The sequence below is a fragment of the Terrapene carolina genome, unplaced genomic scaffold, assembly GCF_002925995.2.
Source record: "Terrapene carolina triunguis isolate 2854851 unplaced genomic scaffold, T_m_triunguis-2.0 Scaffold66, whole genome shotgun sequence".
NCBI lineage: Eukaryota > Metazoa > Chordata > Testudines > Emydidae > Terrapene > Terrapene triunguis.
The window spans coordinates 84628390-84654375 of NW_020664417.1; the positions used below are offsets into that span (position 1 = coordinate 84628390).

General features: G+C 43.7%; 1 protein-coding gene across 2 annotated transcripts in view; it reads right to left on the bottom strand.

Moving 5' to 3' along the window:
* Positions 1-25986, bottom strand: part of HTT (huntingtin) — a 193729-nt gene that overhangs the window by 105531 nt on the left and 62212 nt on the right. For both annotated transcript variants that reach the window (XM_024214918.3, XM_024214917.3), the window contains 9 exons: positions 22076-22234; positions 21735-21832; positions 19436-19575; positions 18648-18711; positions 17321-17421; positions 14924-15070; positions 4578-4698; positions 4288-4364; positions 350-501 (listed from right to left, as the gene is read on the bottom strand). In XM_024214918.3, coding sequence (XP_024070686.2) covers positions 350-501; positions 4288-4364; positions 4578-4698; positions 14924-15070; positions 17321-17421; positions 18648-18711; positions 19436-19575; positions 21735-21832; positions 22076-22234 — 1059 coding nt within the window. The remainder of the gene's footprint in view (positions 1-349; positions 502-4287; positions 4365-4577; positions 4699-14923; positions 15071-17320; positions 17422-18647; positions 18712-19435; positions 19576-21734; positions 21833-22075; positions 22235-25986) is intronic.

Sequence of the window (25986 nt, forward strand, 5' to 3'; positions counted from 1 at the left end):
TACAGACTAACATGGCTACCCCTCTGATACTTATTATGGTTAGGATATTATCAGGTCATACATAGGGAAAGCCAATTGTACAAATATTATTAAAATTTGAGAAGGCCCACAGATCAGATAACTGCCATGCACGAGCATCAGATGCCCAGCCCAACAAGGAGAAACCATTAGACTTGAAAGATAATCCAAAAGGGGCTATAACTTTTTTTTTTTTGCCCTGCATTTCTTCAGCTCTGAAGCTTGCAAGTATTTTATTGTTTAGAGTGAAATGGAGATGGGGCATTCTGACTACATAATGGAGATTATGACACTGAGCACACACTGACACAGCCCAACAATTTTTGTCTACCTGCAAGCAAGTTTCCAGCCAAAATCAAAGCATCTTGATGTGCAGAAAGATCCAGTGGAAACCAGGCCGTTGAAAGAAGGGACAAAACCATTCCAGCCATTCCAATGGTACAGCTCTTCTGAGATTCCTCCGAAGGACTCAGCTGGGAAGCACTGAAAGTTTCATTATGAAATTGTCATACATGTCTTCGTAGGCAAATTTTCAGTCTTATGGAAACTAAGAACAGTGTGGTACATGGTTTTAACATTATATTTCTTATTAATTTGAAACTATTAATCTATCTGTATGGCTGAACTACCTTTAGTATCTTGAATTAAGTACACACAAAAAGTTTCAGCAAAGATTAACATAGAAGCTGTTGTGCAGCCAATGAAGAACTAGAGTGCTTTGCTACTGCAGTGATCATCACAGCTACTTAGGAAACCTACTGCTAATTTGCATATTTCAATATTAAGGCATGATGTAACACAAAACAATGGTTTGTTATAATGAACTATCGAATTAAAATGCTCGCAAATACATAATGTACGTTTGGATGCTCTGTTAAAGATGTTTAGAAATAGGCACATACTAAGAATAGCAATGGAAAAGGATGTGGATTTAAATGTTTCAAAAGTTAAGCTCAAACACAGCATAGAAACTGTTTGTCTTAGTTTTAGACTTATTGAGGAACACCAGTTAAGATTAGGGGGTAGCCAGGTGTCCAGTTTTCGACCAGAAAAGTTTTTTGACCAGGCCGTTAAAAGTCTGGTTGGCGTGGGGCTGGCAGGCTCCCTACCAGACTCCGCACAGCTCCCAGGAAGTGGCGACATGTGACTCCAGCTCCTAGGCGGAGGGACGGCTAGGGGGCCTCTATGTGCTGCCCCCACCCTGAGCGCCGGCTGAGCAGGTCCCATTGGTCAGGAACCACGGCCAATGGGAGCTGCGGGGGAGGCTCCTGCAGCGCGCAGACCTGCCTCGCTTCGCCTCCGCCTAAGAGTGGGAGGGAGGACATGCCAAAGCTTCCCGGGAGCCGACTGATGTAAGTGCCACCCAGAGCCCTCTCCCCTCACCCCCTAACACACCCCAATCCCCTGCCCAGCCGAAGCCCCCTCCCACACCCCCCTCCTGCACCCAAAACCCCTCAGCTCCAGTCCGAAGTCCCCTCCTGCACCCCAATCCTTTCATCCCTGGTCCCAACCTAGAGCACAGACCCCAGCCAGAGCCCTCACCCCTCCCACGCCTCAACTCCCTGCCTGGAGCCCCCTCCCACCATCAATGCACACAACACGTTACCAAAATGAGTTTCTACTCCACAGAATTTACAATCTAAATTAATACAAGAATGAGAGGAAACAACCAATTGGAGGGCTTGGGAAAAGAGAAAGCCAAAAAAACAATAACATGACCATGCAATCATGTAGGAGTACTGCATGCCTTTTGAGGATGGTTTTTATTTGAACTTGTTATTTGTACATTTTATATGCACAAATTGGCAAGCCACCCTGAAGGGAGTGGAGCAGAAATTTAATGAAAAGAGTGGAGGCATAGTGGACAGGTAATTTCAAATTTATGGACAGAATGAAAAACAACAGAGATAGGAATGGGAGGGAGCAATCAGACAAACAGTATGGGCAGAGTAAAGAAAACATTGAGAGAGACTAAAAGAAGACAAAGCTGAGAGAAGTACGAGGGGCTAAACAACGGAGGGCCTGGAAAATGAGAATAAGCAGCTTCATTTTGGACCTACATATGGGACTTTTAACAAGAGTGAGCCCCATGAAGAGACACTGATTTTGTGTTGACTCAGAGAAGGGCATGAGTTATTTATTAAATCATCAACCACACTTTCTACAGTACTCTACTTTTTCTTTGTGATCTCCCAACACAGGCATTGATTTAAATCATGATTTTATTCACTTAGTGGAAAGCCTGAATTTAAATGATCAATTTTAATAAGCATTTCCATTTGTACTTCAGTTATTTTCTAAAGAAAGGTGCATTCTTGTTGGTTGATATAACCATTCAAACATGTTGATTTCCAACTAAATAAAGCCTTTGCCCTAGATTTGGTAAATCTTTTTGCTACATAGGAAGATATACTATAACTATATACATTTATTGAAGCAATTATATAGTTTAATATTTTCAAATTCTTATTAGCTGTATATTTTTAGTATTCTAGAAAATGGTGAATGATATATTGCTTATTTATAGATAATTAACGTTTGGCTCATTTGCGTCAAGCTGCATTAGGATGGTAACTAATTTAATTAGACACAAAACAGCATATAAATTTATTTTAATTAAACAAAGCAACTTTAAATGCTTTGGGTACATAAACTTCTCTTATAAATGTGTTTCACATTTATAACTAAACTATAACAAGTTTAGGCCTTAACATATTTTGTATTAAATTCAGATTTCAATTTAAACAGGTTTATTTTTAAAAAGAAAAAATATAACAAACAAAATTAAAAAATCCAATTAAAAAAAAAACAATCTTTTTTTATTTTTCAAAAAAAACTATAGATTTTTATCCATCCTTCCTGCCGGTCAAATATTGATCAGGTCTGAACCTATTTCACCTGTAAAATGAGAAGATTATAGCTCAAAAAGACAGGCTTTCAGCACACAGATGTCACACATAGTATACTGAATGGATGGACTGCTAATTGCAACAGTATTGCAAAATTGAGCCTGGTATAGAAAGATAGGGCAAGACGATGAACAAAAAAGATACACTTGTCTTTAAAGAGATTATACTTCACAACACAACATCAGGCAACCAGAGAAGCAGCAAGATTTTGTAATTTTACCACAAGTAATGAAATAAAGGCACAGATTCCCCTTGCGATTCAGTCACCAGAAAGGGAGAAAAACCGCTGAAGTAGAAAACATGAGAAAGCATGTGAGAGACTAATTCTGTATATGTGGAAATAGGGAGAGAAACCAGCACCCAAGCAAACATCTGAACTTAAAGGACTTGAACAGAAGCCTAATGTAAGGGAGGAGGGGCACCAACACTAGCAAAAGCAGCACAGTCGGCATGGGAAGTGCAGACAGATGATAGCAGTAGTTTATTACTGTATATTCGGTTAACTGAAAATAGTAGATGCAGCAGAAACACACACACACACACAAATAAATAAGAACACTTGGAACAACAAGTTTTGACCAAAACAAAAAAAAACGCACAAACCAAGCAAATGCACAGCCACACAACATGTAAAATCAGCTACAATATTTACACCTGTGCAGTAACTGATTTTAGTGGACATGCAGCAATACATACAGGATCAAACCCTAATATTAACAAGGCTACAGTTACTTTAAGTAACAGATCTCTTTGGAAGACAGACAGTATCTTAGGGCTTTCAAAATCACTTTAACCACATAAGTGGAAGTATGCACTTCAACTAGTGCTTTCCATTTCTCACAGACTTCCCAGTAAAAGCAACTGGAAAGCATCTGCCAGTCCCCTTTATACAAACAGCTATACCCTACTTTCCATTGCCAAACACCTACAACACAGACATAAGGAATGTGTCACGTGAAAAATTCAGACTTCCAAAAAAAGAGGCTGATTTTTTTTTCTCTACATGTTTTTATTTACCACTCCAGAGTTTAGAACATTCCTTCAGAAGCTCCCTCTCTGCCACCACAATGTTTTGTCCATTTCCATTTGACAAACAAACACTGATTTTTTTCTAACAGTTACAACCAATACCACAGAATCTGGACTGTATTATTTAAGATTGTGGAAAGTGCTGTTTGGTTCAATGCCAGCCTGTTATAAGCCTAATATGTTAAAACCTGTCTGTATGAAATCTTTAAACAACTGCTAAGTGAGGCTTAACAGCAAACAATTAAAGCAGGGCTTCTGATACCTGAATGAGTGTCCTCTGTTTTTGTAAACATGAATTCTAGAAGCTTGTATACTGGATGAAGAAACATACCCACAGTGCCATCCTACAGTCCATGTGCAGACTGGAAACGTTGTGGAGAGAAGACACAAAGCTTCACAGCAGCCAAACTGAAAAAATTAAGCAAGATGGTACAATGTTAACAGTATAGGGAGTAGGAGCACAATATATTGTATTTCCATCATTAACATTTCTTCATTACCTGCTATATGACACTTGGGGCACATGCATACAGCAAGAAAGTATTGAATTTATTTTTTTTATAGATAGGATAAAAAATATTAAAATTATTTATGTTATTTATTGATTATAAAAATACTCACTGTAAGTGCTCTTGTAGTTGATGTTGTCAATGCCTGGGAAACGGCTGAGATAACCCTAGAAAGGTTGTTTTCCATAGTGACATCTGTTGGACTTTGCACCATGTTGTAACCCCTGTATGTTCTGAATCAAACATAATTAACTAATTAAAACATGAGTATATAAAAGTCAAACAGTATCTTGTTAAAAATAGTTAAAATTAAACGTGAATGATGGTTGAGGAGATAAATTTCACAAAATGTCCACCAGATATTAAACAAGACGTAACAATGAAATGCAACACATAATCGTACTCACATTCTAAATCCCAATTAACTTTATCTTTGTAGAATTACATTTTAAGCTGCAAGCTCTTATGGTATTACTGCTGGATCGACTAAAGCAGGTTTTTTTTTTTTTTTTTAATTGCTCATCTCATCGCACTGCCAGTGCATAGCAACAGACTGATTTTCCAATACCTAACTAAGCTCTTTGTAAGTTATCACTCTTCTAGCATTGGCTCTTAGTTTCTGCTTAAACATATCTAACTGTTTCAGACCACAAAGGCCTGTTCTACACTACGAGTTTAGGTCGAATTTAGCAGCGTTAAATCGAATTAAGCCTGGACACGTCCACACGACGAAGCCCTTTTTTCCGACTTAAAGGGCCCTTTAAACCGGTTTCTTTACTCCACCTCCGCCGAGGGGATTAGCCCTAAAATCGGCCTTTGCGGGTCGGATTTGGGGTAGTGTGGACGGAATTCGACGTTATTGGCCTCTGGGAGCTATCCCACAGTGCTTCATTGTGACCGCTCTGGACAGGACTCTCAACTCAGATGCACTGACCAGGTAGACAGGAAAAGCCCCGCGAACTTTTGAATTTCATTTCCTGCTTGCCCAGTGTGGAGAGCACAGGTGACCATGCAGAGCTCATCAGCACAGGTAACCATGATGGAGTCCCAGGATCGCAAAAGAGCTCCACCATGGACAGAACGGGAGGTACGGGATCTGCTCGCCATATGGGGAGACGAATCAGTGCTAGCTGAACTCCGTAGCAGTAAACGAAATGGCAAAATATTAGAAAAAGTCTCAAAGGCCATGAAGGACAGAGGCCATAACAGGGACGCACAGCAGTGCCGCATGAAAATTAAGGAGCTAAGGCAAGCCTACCACAAAGCCAGAGAGGCAAACGGAAGGTCCGGGGCAGAGCCGCAAACATGTCGCTTCTACGCGGAGCTGCATGCCATGCTAGGGGGTGCAGCCACCACTACCCCAACCGTGTGCTTTGACTCCATCAATGGAGAATCACGCAACAGGGAAGCGGGTTTGGGGTACGAGGCAGATGATGATGAAGACAATGAAGATAGCTCACAGCAAGGAAGCGGAGAAACCGGTTTCCCCAACAGCCAGGATATGTTTATCACCCTGGACCTGGAACCAGTAACCCCCGAACTCACCCAAGGCACCTCTGGTGAGTGTACCTTTGTAAATATTACACATGGTTTAAAAGCAAGCGTGTTTAATGATTAATGATTAATTTGCCCTGGCAATCGCGGCCAGTACAGCTACTGGAAAAGTCTGTTAACGTGTATGGGGATGGAGCGGAAATCCTCCAGGGACATCTCCGGAAAGCTCTCCTTCATGTACTCCCAAAGCCTTTGCAAAAGGTTTCTGGGGAGGGCTGCCTTATCCCGTCCGCCATGGTAGGACACTTTACCACGCCAGGCCAGTAGCACGTAGTCTGGAATCATTGCATAACAAAGCATGGCAGCGTATGGTCCTGGTGTTTGCTGGCATGCAGACAACATCCATTCCTTATCTCTCTGTTATCCTCAGGAGAGTGATATCATTCACGGACACCTGGTTGAAATGGGAGTGATTTTATTAAGGGGACATTCAGAGGTGCCCGTTCCTGCTCGGCGGAACAGAAATGTTCCCCACTGTTAGCCACGCGGTGGGGGGGAGGGGTGAAGTGATCATCCCAGAGAATTGGGTGTGTGTGTGGGGGGAGGGGGTAGTTGGGTTTGTGCTGCATGTTAACCCGGAAACCGCAGCCCCTCCTTTTACATTGCAAACCCATTTTAAATGGTCAACCCAACGGGTGCTTGGTATGGGAAATGAGGGCACTACTGTTTGAAACCATTCCCACATGTTAAGAAGGTTAAAAAAGCCAAAAGACTGCCTTTCCATGGCTGCCGGCAAGCCGAAATCTGTTGCCTGGCACTGCGTGAGTGATCTCTCACACCAAACCGGCAGGCCCTCAATATAAGAGGAAAAATGCGACCTTGTAACGAAAGCACATGTGCTGTGTAATGTGAACAGCAAAATTTAACGTGAAAGAGTGTACCCATTGTTCTCTAAAATGTGTCTTTTTAAACCACCTCTCCCTTCTCCTCCACCAGCTGCAAATGTTTCTCCTTCACAGAGGCTAGTGAAGATTAGAAGGAGAAAACGGCGGACTCGGGATGATATGTTCTCGGAGCTCCAGATGTCCTCCCACGCTGACAGAGCACAGCAGAATGCATGGAGGCAGTCAATGTCAGAGTGCAAAAAAGCACAATATGAACGAGAGGAGAGGTGGCGGGCTGAATCGCGGGCTGAAGAGAGCAAGTGGCGGGCTGAAGAGGATAGGTGGCGTCAGCTTGCTGACAGAAGGCAAGAGTCGATGCTCTGGCTGCTGGAGCATCAAACTGATATGCTCCAGCGTATGGTTGAGCTGCAGGAAAGGCAGCAGGAGCAGAGACCACCGCTACAGACCCTGTGTAACCAAACAGCCCTCCTCCCCAAGCTCCATAGCCTCCTCACCCAGACGCCCAAGAACGCGGTGGGGGGGCCTCCGGCCACCCAGTCACTCCACCCCAGATGATTGCCGTGCATCAGAAGGCTGGCCTTCAATAAGTATTAAAGTTTTAAAGTTTTAAACTGCAGTGTGTCCTTTTCCTTCCCTCCTCCCCCACCTCTCCCGGGCTACCTTGGCAGTTATCCCCCTAGTTGTGTGATGAATTAATAAAGAATGCATGAATGTGAAGTAACAATGACTTTATTGCCTCTGCAAGCGATGCTCGAAGGGGGGAGGGGAGGGTGGTTAGTTTACAGGGAAGTAGAGTGAACCGGGGGGGGGGGGGGGAGGAGGGAAGCCTGGCCAGTCACAAAACTCGTTTTCAAAGCTTCTCTGATGCACACCGCGCCCTGCTGTTCTCTTCTAACCGCCCTGGTGTCTGGCTGCGCGTAATCAGCGGCCAGGCTATTTGCCTCAACCTCCCACCCCGCCATAAATGTCTCCCCCTTACTCTCACAGATATTGTGGAGCGCACAGCAAGCAGCAATAACAATTGGAATATTGGCTTCGTTGAGGTCTATCCGAGCCAGTAAACTGCGCCAGCGCGCTTTTAAACGTCCAAATGCACATTCCACCACCATTCTGCACTTGCTCAGCCTATAGTTGAACAGGTCCTGACTACTGTCCAGGCTGCCTGTGTACAGCTTCATGAGCCATGGCATTAAGGGGTAGGCTGGGTCCCCAAGGATAACCATAGGCATTTCAACATCCCCAATGGTTATTTTCTGGTCCGGGAAGAAAGTCCCTTCCTCCAGCTTTTGAAACAGACCAGAGTTCCTGAAGACGCGAGCATCATGTACCTTTCCCGGCCATCCCACGTTGATGTTAGTGAAACGTCCCTTGTGATCCACCAGGGCTTGCAGCACCATTGAAAAGTACCCCTTGCGGTTTATGTACTCGGTGGCTTGGTGCTCTGATGACAAGATAGGGATATGGGTTCCGTCTATCGCCCCACCACAGTTTGGGAATCCCATTGTAGCAAAGCCATCCACTATGACCTGCACGTTTCCCAGAGTCACTACCCTTGATATCAGCAGGTCTTTGATTGCCCTAGCAACTTGGATCACAGCAGCCCCCACAGTAGATTTGCCCACTCCAAATTGATTCCCGACTGACCGGTAGCTGTCTGGCGTTGCAAGCTTCCACAGGGCTATCGCCACTCGCTTCTCAACTGTGAGGGCTGCTCTCATCCTGGTATTCTGGCGCTTCAGGGCAGGGGAAAGCAAGTCACGAAGTTCCATGAAAGTGCCCTTACGCATGCGAAAGTTTCGCAGCCACTGGGAATCATCCCACACCTGCAACACGATGCGGTCCCACCAGTCTGTGCTTGTTTCCCGGGCCCAGAATCGGCGTTCCACGCCATGAACCTGCCCCAGTAACACCATGATTTGCACATTGCTGGGGCCTGTACTTTGTGAGAGGTCTATGTCCATGTCAATTTCCTCATCACTCTCGTCACCGCGCTGCAATCGCCTCCTTGCCTGGTTTTGCTTTGGCATGTTCTGGCTCTGCATATACTCCAGGACAACGCGCGTGGTGTTCATAGTGCTCATAATTGCTGCAGTGATCTGAGCGGGCTCCATGATCCCAGTGCTACGGCGTCTGAGCTGAAAAAAGGCGCGAAACTATTGTCTGACGGAGGGAGGGAGGGAGGGGCGAGTGATGACATGGCTTGCAGGTACAGGGAATTAAAATCAACAAAGGTGGCTGTGCATCAGGGAGAAACACAAACAACTGTCACACAGAATGGCCCCTCCAAAGATTGAACTCAAAACCCTGGGTTTAGCAGGCCGTTGATTTCACGGAGGAAGGGGGAAGCAAATGAATACAGAACAAATCTGGTCCATCTATTTTTTACATCTTAAGCTGGCAGCAGACGGTGCAGCATGACTGATAGCCATCGGCATCTTCTGGGTGCTTGCCAAAAGATGCTGTACTACGACTGCTAGCCATCATCGTCAAGATGGTTCAATAGGACTGCCGGCAGGACTGAGTCTCCAGGAGACAAAACATGTCTGCCCAGGTGCCTCTGACCGAACTCACTGAGGAATACGACGACGATGGATACCAGTCATAATACATCATCTACTGCCAAAAGGCAATTAGCTGCTGCTGTGTAGCAATGCAGTACCACGTCTGCCGGCACCCAGATGACATATGGTGACGGTGAGCTGAGCGGGCTCCATGCTTGCCGTGGTATGTTGTCTGCACAGGTAACCCAGGTAAAAAGGTGCAAATCGATTGTCTGCAGTTGCTCTGACGGAGGGGGAGGGGCCTGACGACGTACCCAGAACCCCCCGCGACACTGTTTTTGCATCATCAGGCATTGGGATCTCAACCCAGAATTCCAATAGGCAGCGGAGACTGCGGGAACTGTGGGATAGCTACCCACAGTGCAACGCTCCGCAAGTCGACGCTAGCCTCGGTACTGTGGACGCGGTCCGCCGACTTAATGCACTTAGAGCATTTTATGTGGGGGGAGGAGACACACACAATCGATTGTATAAAACCAATTTCTATAAAACCGGCTTCTATAAATTCGACCTAATTTCGTAGTGCCCAAATGTGTTCTCTCTCGATGCTCCATCGTAGGTAGCGCACCCTGTGGTGCAGGGAAAGATGGCTAACGAAGTGGGCAGGTGGGGGAGGGAGGTTAGTCGGCGAGGAGAGCTGCATGAATAAAAGGTGGGGTGGGATGAGGCAGGACCATGTGCCCAATGGGGACGGGGCACCGTGCCGCCAGGGATGAAGCCCGAACTACAGGATCAAAGGTGGAGCCAGCTTGATTTCAGCTCCCCTTTACTCCTTCCCCAGGCTTGACCTGGGGTTAGCTGCCCAGCTGTTTTCAGAAATCAAACCCTGGAAGCTGGGGGAGTGGGAAGGGGTCCAGCTAGCTGATTTTTGGTTTTAAATCTACTTTCTTGACTCCCTGCAGCACCGAGCTCAGGTCAGGCGAATGCCTTCTTCCCCCGGCTCTGGCTCTCCCTTGAACCTGTTGGCTCAAATCCAGGCTGGCTCGGCTAAAATTATCCAACCCCAGCCATACTAGGCTGCAGTGTACAAGCTGAGCTCGGCACTCCTTGTCCCAGTCTCCTGGTCCCAGGGAAGGGACCTAGGGTAATCGTGTGAAGTTTTACTTTCTTCAGGAATTTGTTCAACTCTTAGATCTAATATGGGCCTGAGACCTCCTTTTGTCTTGGGGATCAAGTAACAGGAATAGAAGCCTTTTCTCCTGAGGTCCAACAGTACTTCCTCTCTGGTCCCTATCTGGAGAAGAGATTGGACCTCCTGCTGAGGGGCAGTCTTATGAGAGTGGTTTGTGAAGAGAGACGGGGAAGGTTTGAAGTACATTGTATGGCACACACCAGTTCCACTGTGCTTAAGACCCTCTGCTCTGAAGTTGTGTGGGCCTAGGCACTTAGGAATCAGGACAAAAAATTGGTAAACAAAAAAGGTAGAACAGACCGAAGTGAGGAGATATACAGTCCTCAACAACCCCATCAAAACGTCTGCCTATAAGAGGTAGCTGGATGCGATGAGCTCACTGACACTGAAGAGAAGGGCGCCTTTTATAGCTCCTTCCCTTTTTCCTAAGCATATGTTGGGGACACCAAAGCTATGGTGTCGAAAGAGTTGTTGATGAAAATGCTTTCTTTTAGTCACTGGAGTGTTTATTCCAAGGGACTTAATTGTTGCCATAGAATCTTAAAGACTTTGAAGCCTGTCATTTCTCTCCGAGAACAGGATAAGGCCTTCAAACAGACGATCCTGTATGGTCTGCTGTACTTCTGTGGGTAATCCAGAGGACTGTAACCATGACCACCTTCTCCTGGCACTGCCCAATGTTCACTATACGGACTGTCCTGGAGGGCAGTCTTAGCGACTAGCTAACCCTTCTCCTCCATCACTGAGAACTCTTGCTTGAAATCCTCTGGTAATTTGTCCTTGAATTTAGCAATGTTCTACCAGAGTATGTAATCTTATCGACTCAGAAGTGCCTGCTGGTTTGCAATCCCGAGCTGCAAGCCCCCTGAGGAATAAAGTTTATGACCAAACGAATCTAGTATTTTTGAGTCTTTGCTCTTAGCTGTGGAGGCTTGGTAACCCTGCCTTTCCCACTCATTAGCAGCTCCTACTACAACAGAACCCAGAGAGGGTAACAGAAAAAATGTGTATACCCTTTAGAGTGGACAAAATACCTCCGGTCAGCTCGTTTCACTGTAAGAGCCAGGGAAGAGGGTGTCTACCACAGAGTCTTGACCATCTCCATGACTGCTTCATTGATTGGCAGATCAGTCTTAGAAAGGGTGGCAGATACTAGAATGTCCACCAACTTGTGAGAATTCTTCAGTGCCAAGAACTGAAAACCACTTGTTTCAGTGGGTCCTGTGGTCTTCGGAGGAGATCAGTCTTTCACTGTATCAACTGCTTCATCTGGTGACGAAGTCAAGGATGCAGCCAGCATCTGAGGTGGTGGTAACTCCATAATCTGTGGTGGAGAAGCTACCCAAGAAGGCTGGTTGGTCAGGACCAATCAGAATACTAGACACTGGAGAGAGATGCTCTTGGGGCCCAGTACCCATTTCAACATCAGATATTGGGGAACAATGTTCCCAGTGCCATCACGTCTGATGCACTCCCCACAACTGACGAGATGGTTGAGATGAGGTCCTGACTGGAAGAGGGATGCCCCATGGAGCCCAGAGTGGCTACTGGTATGGACCCGGGACCAATCCTTTTCTAGGCCATTGCCCCTTAGAAAAAGGCCAATGTTTGGGTTGCTGCATTGTTCATGGCCATGACAATCTTGAAGGAATGTAAGTGCACTGTGTCCCAGCTGCGGTACAGAAGGTTGCACTTCTGAGTCTGAGTAGTCAGAAGCTTCGCATAATGGAGATGTTGATGCTGACTCTACCAGTAAGAGGTAACCTGAACCCGGGGATGGTGATACCAAAGGAAGAAAGGGAGGCTTCCCTTTTGATAAAACTGGTTTGAGAAGAGGACTAGAAAGTGGTACTGGGGGGTTCTTGATGCGGTGAGGGTTGAGCCATGGGTGCAGGAAGCAATTGGATGGTTTCCAATGCTGATGAAACCCACACCGAGAGACTGTATATGCCTTTGGGGCAGATGGGAACAGCATCGACTGTTGGCTCCTCAAATGCTTCTTAGGGGACAGCCTCAACGGACCTGGCACAGGCCCAGAGGCATCGAACCCCTCTTAATAGGCAAGGCTCCTGGGGCAGCTCTCTCTGCTACATGCTTACTAGAGTCCTTGCCCCCATCTCATCTCAACACCAATGTGGAAGAACAAGATACTGAACCCGAGGAAGGTCTGGGTCTCTTCTTCAGTACCAAGGATCAGGACCACGGAGCTGAAGATACATATGATGGAGCACTGTGTACCGATGGTGAAGTATTTGGGGCGCTCTCCCCACGCAATGTCTCAGCTGGAGGGTCGAAGTACTGCTTCCATAAGCAAGCACTTACGTCTCACTGCTCTATCCTTACAGCGTGGTTTGAAGCCTTTGCAGATGTGACACTTGTCACTAACTTGTGCCTTACCCAAACACTTCAGGCAGGTCAGATGAGGATCACTGACAGGCATGGGCTTTGAGCATGTCCCACAGGACTTGAACCCTGGGGAGCCCAGTACCGAGCCCAGTACTGAGAGAAAAGAAATGATCCCAAAGGACACAAAAAACAGAAACCTAACACTAATTCACTTGAGAAACTAACAATAATTAACCACTATTTACAAGGAGTGAGAAATGCAAATGAATAAACAAGTCTGAAATCGCTCTGACAATCATCACTGGGAGTACGTGGGAAGGGGAGAGGGGAATCGGGGACAACCCCGCTCTCTTATACCAGCACACAGTGGCTTTTGGCAGCAGAGGGCACTCAAGCCACGCGGACAGATACAGCTGAGGGGGGAAAAAAAAATCTGACATCTTTGCATGAGGCGCACACATCTACAGTGGAATTGCCATGGGAAATAAAATAAAATAACTATCACTTGAAGTTTAAACAGAAGAAAGAACTAATGCAGCAAAACACCCTACAACATTAACACAACACACAAGTTTTAAGGAGGAAAAACCTTTTCCTCCAGATTAGAATACATTTGACTTATTTTGTACTATTCCATTACATATAAGAGGTTTGGTTTTAAATGTAAAAAGGAAAAGAGGTGCAACTGAAAATACAAATTATTTTAATAATACTGACCAAAAAAAAAGGGACTGACTTGGTAGATATGAACAGATCATATACAAAAAAGAGACAGAAATTCATGGTAACTTACCAAATGAGATCAGTGACTATATAATTCATTGTTTTGTCAGAGACTGACCAGAGCCTGATGCTTCAGAAGAGTTCCCGGAAAAACCTACTGTGGCGATTATGGAATTATCATCCTCCCAAAACAGAAAGTTTCTTCCTAATCTCATCAGTTGATGGTTGAATTATGTCTTGAAGCATGACGTTTATATCCCTCTTTAAAAATGTATGCTAATTTACTTATGGGTGGTTTCATTAATATAAAATGCCACTACAATGGAGAAATGAGTTTCACAGACTAGTTGAATTTTGTGTTAAAATGTATTCCATTTTATCAGTTTTAAATTTATTGCCTTTCACTTTGAGTGTCCAATGGCAGTAAGGTTAAATGGAAGACAGATGTGACACTGGGTGCTCCTGATTATCTTATGGCATTCCTTATTTTAATACCTCTGCCACACTGCCTCTTATTTGTCTCTTTTGAGAGCTAAACATTCCCAGCCTTTTCACTCTCTTCGTATCTAAGTTTATTCATTCTTCTAACCATTTTCATCATCCATCTCTGGATCCCTTCTATTATCCCCATGTTTTTTGAGATAGGGTGACCTGTACATTTGGGCCACAAAAACAGATTTTTCGTGAAACCTACAATAATATGAGTAGAATTAAGAATTATTTTTAATGTTAATGTAAAACAATTTACTTAACAATTTCCTTGTAGTGTTAGCATTCCAGGAACAACAGCATTATGCTTGTGGATGAAAACTAAAGGTTCAATTGACTAAATAGACTGGTTTAATTTCACAGCCTAAACTAAATGAAGTGCAAAATGTAAATAGACAGCACAAATGACTGAAGGGTAATTAGATTTCTAGTATTAACTTTTAATAATTCTAATGGATTAGAAGCCAAGGCAAGATTTTTTTTTTAAATCATCACTGCAGTGGATAAAAACTTTTAAGTTTTGATGCTAATTTTAGGCTCCTATATATAAAAGGCTTAATTTTCAAAGTGCTGAGGATTCGCAGCTCTGATTGACTCTAAAGGGTCTGCACCTTTGAAAAAAATCAAGCCTAAAACCTCAACCCTGAAAAGATGTTGAAGTAAATGAAGATACTCACAGTACATAAAATTAAGCATGCACTTAAGTCTTTGTGGTAACAACAGCGCACTTAACAGAATTTAGGCACTTAACCGTGGCCAGTGTTTCTTTAACTAGAGCAAGGCAAATGCAATACTGCATATACTGTACCTGGTGATAGTGCTCACTGCAAAGTGAGATGGAGGCTGAGTCTCATGCATTAGGAGTTTCAAGTAGACACTGCTTTGGTCTCTTGCCACTGCCACTACTGGATCAGCCTGTCCTTGGTCACAATTATAAAACAGCTTTGGAACAAGCCTTAAATAAAGCAGAAAACGTAAAATAGTAAGCAAATCCCTTTTTTAAAAGATAGGTATCACAAAAACTGATCTAATGTACAATTTAGGGAGAAGTGTGGGTAAATCTGTGCTGATTTTTAAAATTAAAAGTGTTACTCTAAACTCAAACTCACACTTTCTCCTCAAACATTTAACTCAAAGGAACCATTTACATCCTTACTGGAGACTTTAAGACCACCCACTTTTCCAATTTTACCTTTACTCTCACCGTCCTCTATTGTGGCCACTAGCGTTCCAGTAAGGAATACAATAGATTCACTCTGGAAACAAAGTAATTTAAAAATATCTGCAGCAGTGATTGGTGCTGAGTAACAAACAACAATTTTCTTCCCCTGCCTCTTTTCCTCTCTAAGACTGATGCCACTTACAGAGTGAGGACACATGTTGAGATCTTTAGCTTCTGACTCCAAATAATTCATAGAGCGACACATGCACACACTCTGGCGAGTCAACTGACAAATTTTACAATGCTAGAAAAGTTGTAGTGCACTGAAAACTAAATGTTGAGCCAGATTTCGTGTGTAAATTATAGTGTGATGTTACAATTCATTTTTGTTAACATAGACGGAATTTAATAGCCCTAGAAAATATATTTTAGTGACAGAATAACCCATTGAACAATACTTCCAGATTCTTCACCCTGGATTTTGAGGATCAATCTTTTGCAGGCTTGTATAAAACCACTTCGACTTCGGACAACAATTCTTTCCCAATCCCTGCCCTCTCCATTGTCACTTACTATTCTGGCAACTTTCCCATTCAAGACAAAGGCAGAAGAACAGTCTTTTGTGACACTAACTTATGTGCTACACCACTGAATCAGATGTGGACATGGGAGATACTGAAGAGTGGCACCCCAGGGATTCAAGTATCAGGGGGTAGCCGTGTTAGTCTGTATCTACAAAAACAACAAGGAGTCTGGTGGCACCTTAAAGACTAACAGATTTATTTGGGCATAAGCTTTCGTGGGTAAAAACCTCACTTCTTCAGATGCATAGAGTGAAGTTACAGATGCAGGCATTATATACTGACACATGGAGAGAAGGGAGTTACTTCGCAAGTGGAGAACCAGTGTTGTGTTACTCCTTCATTCCCAAATGCCATTCTTGAATATGGTAGCCATACATGATCTGCTACAGGATTGGCTGCTATGATCCCTTACACAAGACTGAAAAATAAGTACAGTTCCTGAACTCTAGTCCAAGTTTAACCACAAACTCCCTCCATGCCACTGAATAAATCACAACCTCCTGGAGTCACAGTTTCCTCATCTGTGTAGTGAAAATAATACACCTTACTTCTGGGGGAATTCTGCATCACTGTGCAATGCAGAATTTGTGCAGAATTAATGTTCTGCGCAACATTTCCTTTTTTCCCCCCCTCACAGAAATGGGCTGCTGGCTGCCGCTGAACCGGCAGAGCCCAGCTTCCCAGCTCCAAATAGAAGACACTGCAGCGGGGAGGGGGAGGGAGCTGGAGGGTCCGGCAGTTGCAGTTCCCGGCACGCCCTGAAGGAAGGAAGCGACGTGCAGGAAACGCCATACAAGTCCAGGAGTCAGGATCAGGCTGTTTCTCCCTCTGGATCCCCGGGCTCTGGGGGAGGATGGGGTGCAAGTGTCTGGGCTGGGGAGGCACCCCACGGCTGGGCTAGGGGTGGAAGAGGGGGTGCAGGAGTCTGGCCCCAAAGCTGGGCTCTGGAGGGGATGGGACAGAGAGACAGGAACTGGGTTGTCGTAGCAGTTTCTTTAACACTCTACTCCTGGGGGAATTTTTTTGGGTCTGTAACAATACAGACATACCTATTGACAGGTATTTTCAAATAAATTACCAAAATAATTGAAACTGGTGCGATTATATAGTGTTATTTTGACAAATAAAATGTGCATAATTTTTTGGCACAGAATTAACACCTCAGGAGTAATACCTCAAAGGGGTATTGTGAAGTTTAAATGTTTATGCAATGTTTTGAAAAATGGAAATCACTGTGTGATAATTCAAAACAATAGGTGATTCAGAACTAATGTATTCCTTCCATCACAAGTAGAGAGAGAGAGAGTGTGTGTGTGTGTGTGTGTGTGTGTAGCTACAGATATACATAAAAACAAGGATTAAAATGTAGAGTGTTAAATAAGTGCTAAGTATTATTTAGTTGCAGGTACAGGAAGTATTAGGCTAGCATATTATTAAAATCCTTTGTTTTAGCTTATACCTCATCAAAGAAGCTGCAGCTATGTGTCTCACTCTGGGGTCTTCATCACCAAGAAGGTAGATTACAACATTGTTGAGTACTCTGTCCTGAAGTTTTAATAGCTATGGGAATAGATTAGTATAAGCAAAGATGAAACATCATAGCACGTTTTCATTGCTCTGACCAACTTCACAGATTATTAAAGATGTATTTTGTAGGGTCAACATGTAAAAGTATGATTCCTTTGTAGACAGAAGTACCTAATATAACAGTTTTACTTCTACACTGCTGAACAAACTGTTTATTTACATATGGAAATAATCTAAACATTATAACTTTTTAAAATCATACTATAAAGTTCTATATTTCAGTAGAAAAGCAACTTTACATCCAGTACTAAGAACTAGGCAATGATTCAGCAAAGCACATGTGTAAATCCTATTGGCTTCTGTAGGTCTTAAGCACCTGATTAAAATTAATCATATACTTAAAGTGTTTTACTGGATCAGTGCCTTAAACGCCAATCATACTGCTTTGATAGAATATTCAAAAGACAGGCTTCTTACCTAAGTTCCCTGTAAACTCCGCGGCCGCATGGCCATTCAGCAGCCTATTTAGCACTGCGCAGACGCTCAGGGAACAAGCCTGGGGACCTGCCACAGCTAGGGGAGGGGCGCCCCTACCCTGGCCTAAATGTGCCCCAGCCCCCCTGCCCCAGCCCCAATTCTGCCACGGCCAGGGGAGAGGTGCCTATCCTGCGGCCCCAGCCCCAGAGCTGCCGCAGCAGGGAGAGGCACCTCTCCCCCCAAGCCCAAGTGCTGCTGCGAGGAGAGAGAGCTGGAGGGAATCCTCTCTCCCTACCACAGCCCTCCTGCACCCCAAACCCCTCATCCCCAGCCCCACCCCAGAGCCCGCAACCCCAGCTGAAGCCCTCACCCCCTGCACCCAACCCTCTACAGCAGCCCTGAGCTCCTCATCCCCAGCCCCACCCCAGAGCCCACACCTCAGCCCTGAGCCCCTCAGCCCTGGCCCCACCCCCAGCACCCAACCTTCTGCCCCAGCCCTGAGCCCCTCATCCCCAGCCCCACGCCAGAGCCCACACTCCAACAGTGTGCCCCAGCCCTGAGCCACTCATCCCCAACTCCACCCCAGAGCCCGCATCCCAACCCTCTGCCCCAACCCTGAGCCCCCTCCCACACTCCGAACCCTTCCACACCACCCCCACCACATTAATTTTTTTATGTGCACCAATATGAAGGTGATGTGTCACACATCCCCTCCATATTGGTGCACATAAAATTCATTCCGCACATGGGTGGGAAAAATTAGAGGGAACAATGCTTCTTACCCCAGTATAATGATGAACACCTCTGTGCAAATTGTCTGCTTTTCCTTCCAAAAAGCTGACTAACCTTAATAGGTAAAATGGATAAAGACAAACCACGTTACTAACCATCATTAAAGTCACAAGAATTTTTCCTAAGTATTACACAGTGTAATTAATTTTTAAAAGAATTAAAATTTACTTTTATTAATTACTTAGGCAAAAAGGTCAGAATTAGCACATTTTTGTTAATCTGTTTCAAAAGACAATATATTGAAACAACATTCTAAAGCTTCCAACATGCTCAACTAGGATCTGGCTGGGGCAATTTTGTATTAATTTATTTTTTAAAATAAGACTTGTATCTCAAAAAGCCTTTGGAGAGTAAGGGAATGTAAAAGCAAGGGCATAAGTGCAGTATTATTTACCCAAACAGTTTTTTGGAATAAGTGAAAAGTGGAAAATAGCTGACAAAAACTATCAGAAGGAGCTTAAAAACTGTGCTGCATCTAGGACTCCAATAGATTTCACAGGAGTCCCCAGTTATTTTGAACACTGGGCTATATCTACCTGTTCACAGTTTCTTAGACGACAGATTCAAGCAGATTAAAAGAACACACAGAAGTTGCTAATGTGCCCAATCCTGTAAACACTGGTGTTAATGGCAGCTTTCTAGTCAGTCTTGAGGATTTGTTTTATAAGAGGTTCATTAATTTTTCAAACTATTCAAATTTAAATTCACAAGCTAGGTTTCCCATACAAGGTACTGTATGCACAGCTACAACACAACTTAATGAAATATGCACACTTACCGGAAATCTATCTCAGCAAGAGTTTCCAGAAGCTCTGTCCTTACTAGCCAATAAGAACTATTCTTCAGAGTAAGGAGGTCGATGATTAACTGTAAACCTAGTTCACTATAACTGCTACTGCACAAGCTCATGATGCAATGCTAAAAAGGTAGAGACACAAGTTTTTAATTATTATGCTACCTTTTATTGATTTAGAGAGCGTCTCTTCTTGCACCAACTCCGTGCTTAGACATATAAAAACCTAAAACCAACCTATTGCAGGGGCCAAAGCAGAGAAACTCTAGAGCACCTCTACAGGGGCTCGGCACTGAACTTAGTGAGCTGCTAGGAAAGTCTGAAGGCTCCAAACTCTGGCAAGAGACCTCAAGACTCAGCAAGACAGCACCTGAGGGGCCACGGTCTACAGGGCTTGAGGGATGCTTGAGGGATACCTCTAACTGCTCAAAAACCTCTTCCCTAGTGAAGTGACTCCTACCGGGGGGGAAGGAGCAATATTAAATTTAAATGTCAAAGCAAGAGACTGAGTCATACCTCCTTGGTTTTATCCCCAATTCTGTGCTGACTCACTATGTGTTCTTGGGCAAGTCATGTAACCTTTCTGGATTCTTCTACCTCTATGCCTCATTTTACCGGTCTACAAAAGTAATATACTTCTCTCTGAGAATGAATAGCTGTAAAGTGCTTTGAATTACTTATGCTGAAGGGGACTAAGTGTTATAATCGTAGAATATGCTTAATTGAGGACTACCCAAATTTAAGTGTCCAAAGTCACATCCAGCCACCCCTACACCTTCCTAAATTTTCCAAAGTTTTAAAAGACTCTACACCACACTTTGAGCAACAATTGCCTAAATTTAAAATGGGGAATGCCACTAAAAAATGGAATGAATTTTAAGTGCAACCACCTCATACATACACACATAAAATCATCACGGATTACAGGGTAAAGAGCCCAGCTTCCACAAAATGTGAACTTTTTCACACATTTAAACGACTACATTTCATTGACCGGAGTTCCTCTCCTCCAATTCCATTCCAGACCCTCGCCAATTCGGCTTCTTGTGTTCCAATTAAACTGCTCTCGCCAAAGTCTAATGACCTCTGCTTAGCCAAAGCTCCGAATCAGTATTCCAACCTCATCTTCCTTGACCTGTCAGCCACCTTCAACACAGGGAACCATATTCCTATTCTTGAAATCTTGTCCTCCCTTGGCTTCTGTGATTCTGCCCTCTCCTGATTCTCCTACCTCTCAAATCATTCCATCAGTGCCCTACTCAACTTTCTGTGAGGGTTCCACGGACTCTTTGGTCTCCTCCTCTTCTCCCTCCCCATCTTATCTCTAGGTAATGAGACCCACAAACACAAATTCAACTACCATCTCTATGCTGACAACTTAGAAATCTACCACTACTCCAAACCTGTCTCCTTCTGTCTAACCTAAAAATTTCTGCTTGTCTCTGATGTTTCTTCATGGGTATGTAGCCATCAACTCAAGCTCAACATGGTTTAAACAGAGCTCTTAATCTTTCCCCACAAGCTTGGGCATTATCTTTGACTCAGACCTCTCTCTCTCTCTCGCTAGGTCCCCACATCCAGGGTATGTATAAATCTTGCAGAATCTTCTACATAACATCTTTAAGATGGGACCTGTCCTATCCAACACAGCTAAAACTCTGCTCGCATCTCAATTACTGCAATTTCACTGGCCCTGACAAATGCAATCTTGTGCCACTTATATTCATTCAGAATGCTGCTGCAAAGTTCATTCTTCTGACTTGCCACTTTAACCATATCACCCCTCTCTTTTAATCCCTAAAATGGCTTCCCCCTTTTTAGTGTATCAAATATAAGTTGTTTGTCTTCCAAGGCTCTCCACAATCTTTCTTTCACTACCAAAATGTTAACTCCCACCTATTATCAACCAACCAATGTCAGCCTCCACTGCCCACTTACTAAATACTTTTCTCATGCTAGGGAGCAGCTCCCAGTGAACCCCTACAAAGTGCTCTCGTTATCCTCCGAATTCTCCTTGACTATGATGTTTATAAAAAATTGGAGACTGGTTAGGCCACTAGGTGCATTAATAACTACTGCCCATCATGCTAATCAAAATTATCTAATTTCCTTGAATTCTTCCATCAGTTGGTATTTGTCTCCTCTCATACTTCGACTGTATGCTCTTTGGGGCTGGGACCATCTTTTTATTCTGTGATTTTTCAGCACCTAGCACAATAGAGCCCTAGTCCATGACAAGGGCTCTATGGTAATATAAGCAAAAAACAATAGAAATTTTGCTTACCCTCACAGCTGCGCAAGCCAGTTTGCATGTAACGGAGGATTCATCTTTCAGAGTTTTCTGTAAGAGAGGTATACAGTCTACCAGAGAAAATAGATTTCCTGAAAGAAAGAATAATGAAACAATAAGGGCCAAGTTTTCACTACATGCACCATAACAACCCCCTCAAAATAACGCACAAGGCAACCTATGGCACGTGTGCCAAAGGCAGCACACAAGCTGATTTTCAGAGGCACTTACACTGTCCGGGTCCTGGCCACCGGCCCGGGGAGCTCTGCATTTTAATTTAATTTTAAATGAAGCTTCTTAAACATTTTAAAAACCTTATTTACTTTACATGTTACCTGTTGAACTTCTGACATTTGCTAGCCAGTTTTCCACATCAAAACGTGATTTATTGAGAATGGAGTAGACAATGGTTCCACAAAGAATGGCAGTAGCTCCTCTAATCTGGGGATCTCCATGATCAATATAGTTCAAAACATCCGATACATACTGCTCTTCTGAGAAAATAAGTTACAACTACTTTATTTTAAAAATACTAATTCTAGGATTTAACAAGTCTTCTATTGACATTTCATTCCTTACAACAAATGTAAAACAGACTGCAGTAAATCAGCTATAATAAACGAGGCACAAAGCTTCATCAAAAACAAATAAAATAAAAGCATGTTACTATTTTCTATCATCCAAGCATTCACTAAATTCATAATGAAGCAGCACTTTTGGAATGATACTTGCGGCCCAATTAATATCTAACATAGTATAGAACAGGTAATGTGTTAGAAGACCACTCGAACAATTTATTCCATTACTGGGAATCTTTAAATCAAGATTGGGAGGTTTTTTTAAAGAAAAAATTATATACCTCTACCCCGATATAACGCGATCCGATATAACACGAATTCGGATATAACGCGGTAAAGCAGCGCTCCGGGGGGGGCGGGGCTGGGCGCTCCGGCGGATCAAAACAAGTTCGATATAACACGGTAAGATTTTTGGCTCCCGAGGACAGCGTTATATCGGGGTAGAGGTGTATATATAAAATATATAAAAATCTAGTTCAACTAGAAGTTATTGGATTTGATACAAAATTACTTGAAGTTCTATGCTCTGCACTATGCAGGAGGTCAGACTAAATGGTCATAATGGGCCCCTCAGACCTTTAAATCTATAAATATTTTGTCCTTGCAGGATCCAATAAGTCTTCTCTGTCTCTAAGACCAATCCTATAATATTCTAGCATAGCTGCAAAAATTACAACCACCAATCCTTCAAAGGACTGCATTAACAACAGGCTACATTAACAACAACGTGTTAACCCTCCGAGTGCTAGTACATCATTTAGCAGCAAGGCATTCCCTGGGAAATATCCCTCCCTCTTCCACCCTCTAACTTCACCACCTCAACCAATCTGCTATTTTGAAATCCACTACCCAACTACAAGATACCTAAAAAGCACCAATCTGTATTTTTTTAAGATGATAAAAATCTGAAAGAGAATCTCTACACTATTTGTATTCAACTTTTAAAAAAAAAATCATATCCGTAAGTTTCAGGTCATTGTGATTTAAAGATAAATTATAAAGCCCTTTAGTGAGCAAATGAAGATATTTGGTTAGATTATTGCTAATACCATAAATTAAAGAAACCAAGGAGGGTTCAAAGCCCTTTTTGAGAGCAGCCTCCATTTTTCTATCTGTGGGCTCTTCAGGGAAGAACTCACCTTCTGAGGGAATAACCTTATCCCTGGAGAGGGACACAACAGCGACATCAACCTACAACCCTTTGGTTCCTGAATGTTATAGAGTAAGGTTGTTCTTGTTAACACGCTCGCCCTTATCAGGCTTGCTCCATTCATCCCTAATCACTTCCTCAAAGGAGGAGCAAAGGGGTACTGCAGCATCAGGGGAGGATTTTGAAATAGATAAATTTACTCTGAGGCTTACTCACTGGAGCCTACTCAGATTTCAGAGCCAGACAGCTCATCTTCCTCAGTTGAGGAGAGGGAGGGGAGACGGAAGACTCCCCTCTCCTGCATATTTGGTGCTTTGTCTTTCCCACTTTAGCTTTTCACCTTTTTTTTTTTTTTTTTTTTAACCTTTTTGCACACTTTGAGAGTGTAGAAGTTCTACTGCACTTTGGTGAGGCCTTTTGCGGCTTGCCTTTCTTAGGGCCTGGAACCCTCTTCAGCGGTCTGTCTCAGAACCCTCGCCCACAGGGTCCCAGGGGGAGGGAAGGAATTCATTGTCAGAGTCTTCCTGGTTGGAAGGAGGGAAGGGGCTGATTAGAAACCCAGCTTCTTTCCTCAGGGTGCTCAGGACCCACTTTAAGACTTGGAATGGGGGGATTTATGGCCCCACGGGCTTCCCTTCTTTCTTCTGCAGAGGTCCCCTAGGACTTAACCCCTGAGTCAAGTGGTCAGGGTCCTTGCTTTTGGAACCTCTTCCTGCTCTGCACTGGGGTTCCTGATCCATTTTTCTCCAGTTGGAGTTACAGCTGCCTCAGTGGGCAGGGACCTATCCGACTCATTGCCCCAAGACCTAACAGAGTTAGGGGTGGAAGGCTGGGTGCAGGCTGAGCACAACTCTCCATCTGCTGAGCCTGGGAAGGCTACCTCACATATAGAGCACTGCCTGGATTTGCTCCAGTGCTTTCTTTGCTGCATTACTATGCCTGTAAGGGGCAGAGGAGCCTTAACAGAGATGCTGCAGTGGAGGCTCAAGGAGGACTGAACCCCTAAGGGGTTAACCAACCCAAGGAGGAGGAGGAATAGCTCTCCACTACCCAAAAAACTGGGCAGTAAAGTTAAAATAGAAGGATTAAGGGAGGCAGCAAAATAAACACCATTGTCTGCTGCTGCAGAGACAGACAATCTGGCAGTAAGCAGGAGCAGAGGCAGTGTGACCAGACCACACAGCACCAGAACACTGACCCGCGTCCGTTAGCTACAGATAGAGGAGCGCAGTCCAGATACCCAGACTGGTGAGAGACAGTAGGCTGCAGAAACAAACTTTTCAAAAAATACAAATACCACAATTATGATCTAGTCTGACCTTCTACATAACAGAGGCCATAGCATTTCACCCAACTCCTGTATCAAACCCCTGACTTCTGGCTGGCTAGAGTACCCCTAGAAAGACATCCTATCATGGTTTAAAACTTCAAGTGGAGCAGAATCCATGACGTCCCTAGGTAAGTCATTCCACTGATTAATTACACCATTAAAAATTTGTATCCTATATTCTGTCTGAATTTGTGTAGCCTCAACTTTCAGCCATTGGCTCTGGTTATGCTTTTGTCTCCCAGATTAAAAAGTCCAAAATCATCATCAGAAATCTTTTTCCCCCATGTAGGTACTTAGACTATGATCATATCACCTAACCCTTAAACTCCTCTTTGATAAACTAAAGAGATTGAGCTTAAGTCTTTCACTATAAGGCATGTTTTCCAGATCTCACATATTTCTTGTAGGTCTTTTCTGATCCCTTTCTAATTTTTCAGCATCCTTTCTTAAAGTGTAGGTACCAAAACTGGAGATAGCATTTTCAGCAATGGTCTCATTAACGCTGCATACAGAGGTAATACCATTTGATATTCACATTTAAACATCAAAGGGTAGCATCAGCCCTCTTAGCCACTGCATCTTACTGGGAGCTCATTTTAAACTGGTTATCAACCAAGACCCCTAACTTCTTTGCAGAGTCACTATTTTTGCAGGATACAGTCCCCCATCCTAAGTCTGATCTATATTCTTTGTTCCTAGACATATAATTTTGCATTGGGTGTAGTAAAGGTGAGATCTAAAACAGGATTCCTGAAGTGTAACACTCAGGCTTGGTTGACGCTTAGAAAAATTAAAACCTGTTAAAAACCCTAGAACATTTGTAGAACACTCTGCATCCACACAGACACACCAAATGGTTTACAAACAGTTGTGAAAGGGGCTAATCATTTAGAACAGATTACCATTAGCATATTTGAAACTGGTTAAACTAATTGGTTCAGTGCCAGCATAGCTGCAGACAAGCAAAAATGATTTCATTAGTTCTCCTGCTACTATCCCATAGTGCACTGGTACTGCTGCAAATTCTCGGTGTCCATTGTTTCTCATAGCCAAGTGGGAAATGTGGGCATTGTAACTGAAATAGTTTAAGGCTACGTCTTCACTACCCGCCGATCCGGCGGGTAGCAATCGGTTTATCGGGGATCGACTTACCGCGTCTCGTGAGGACGCGGTAAAATCGATCCCTGA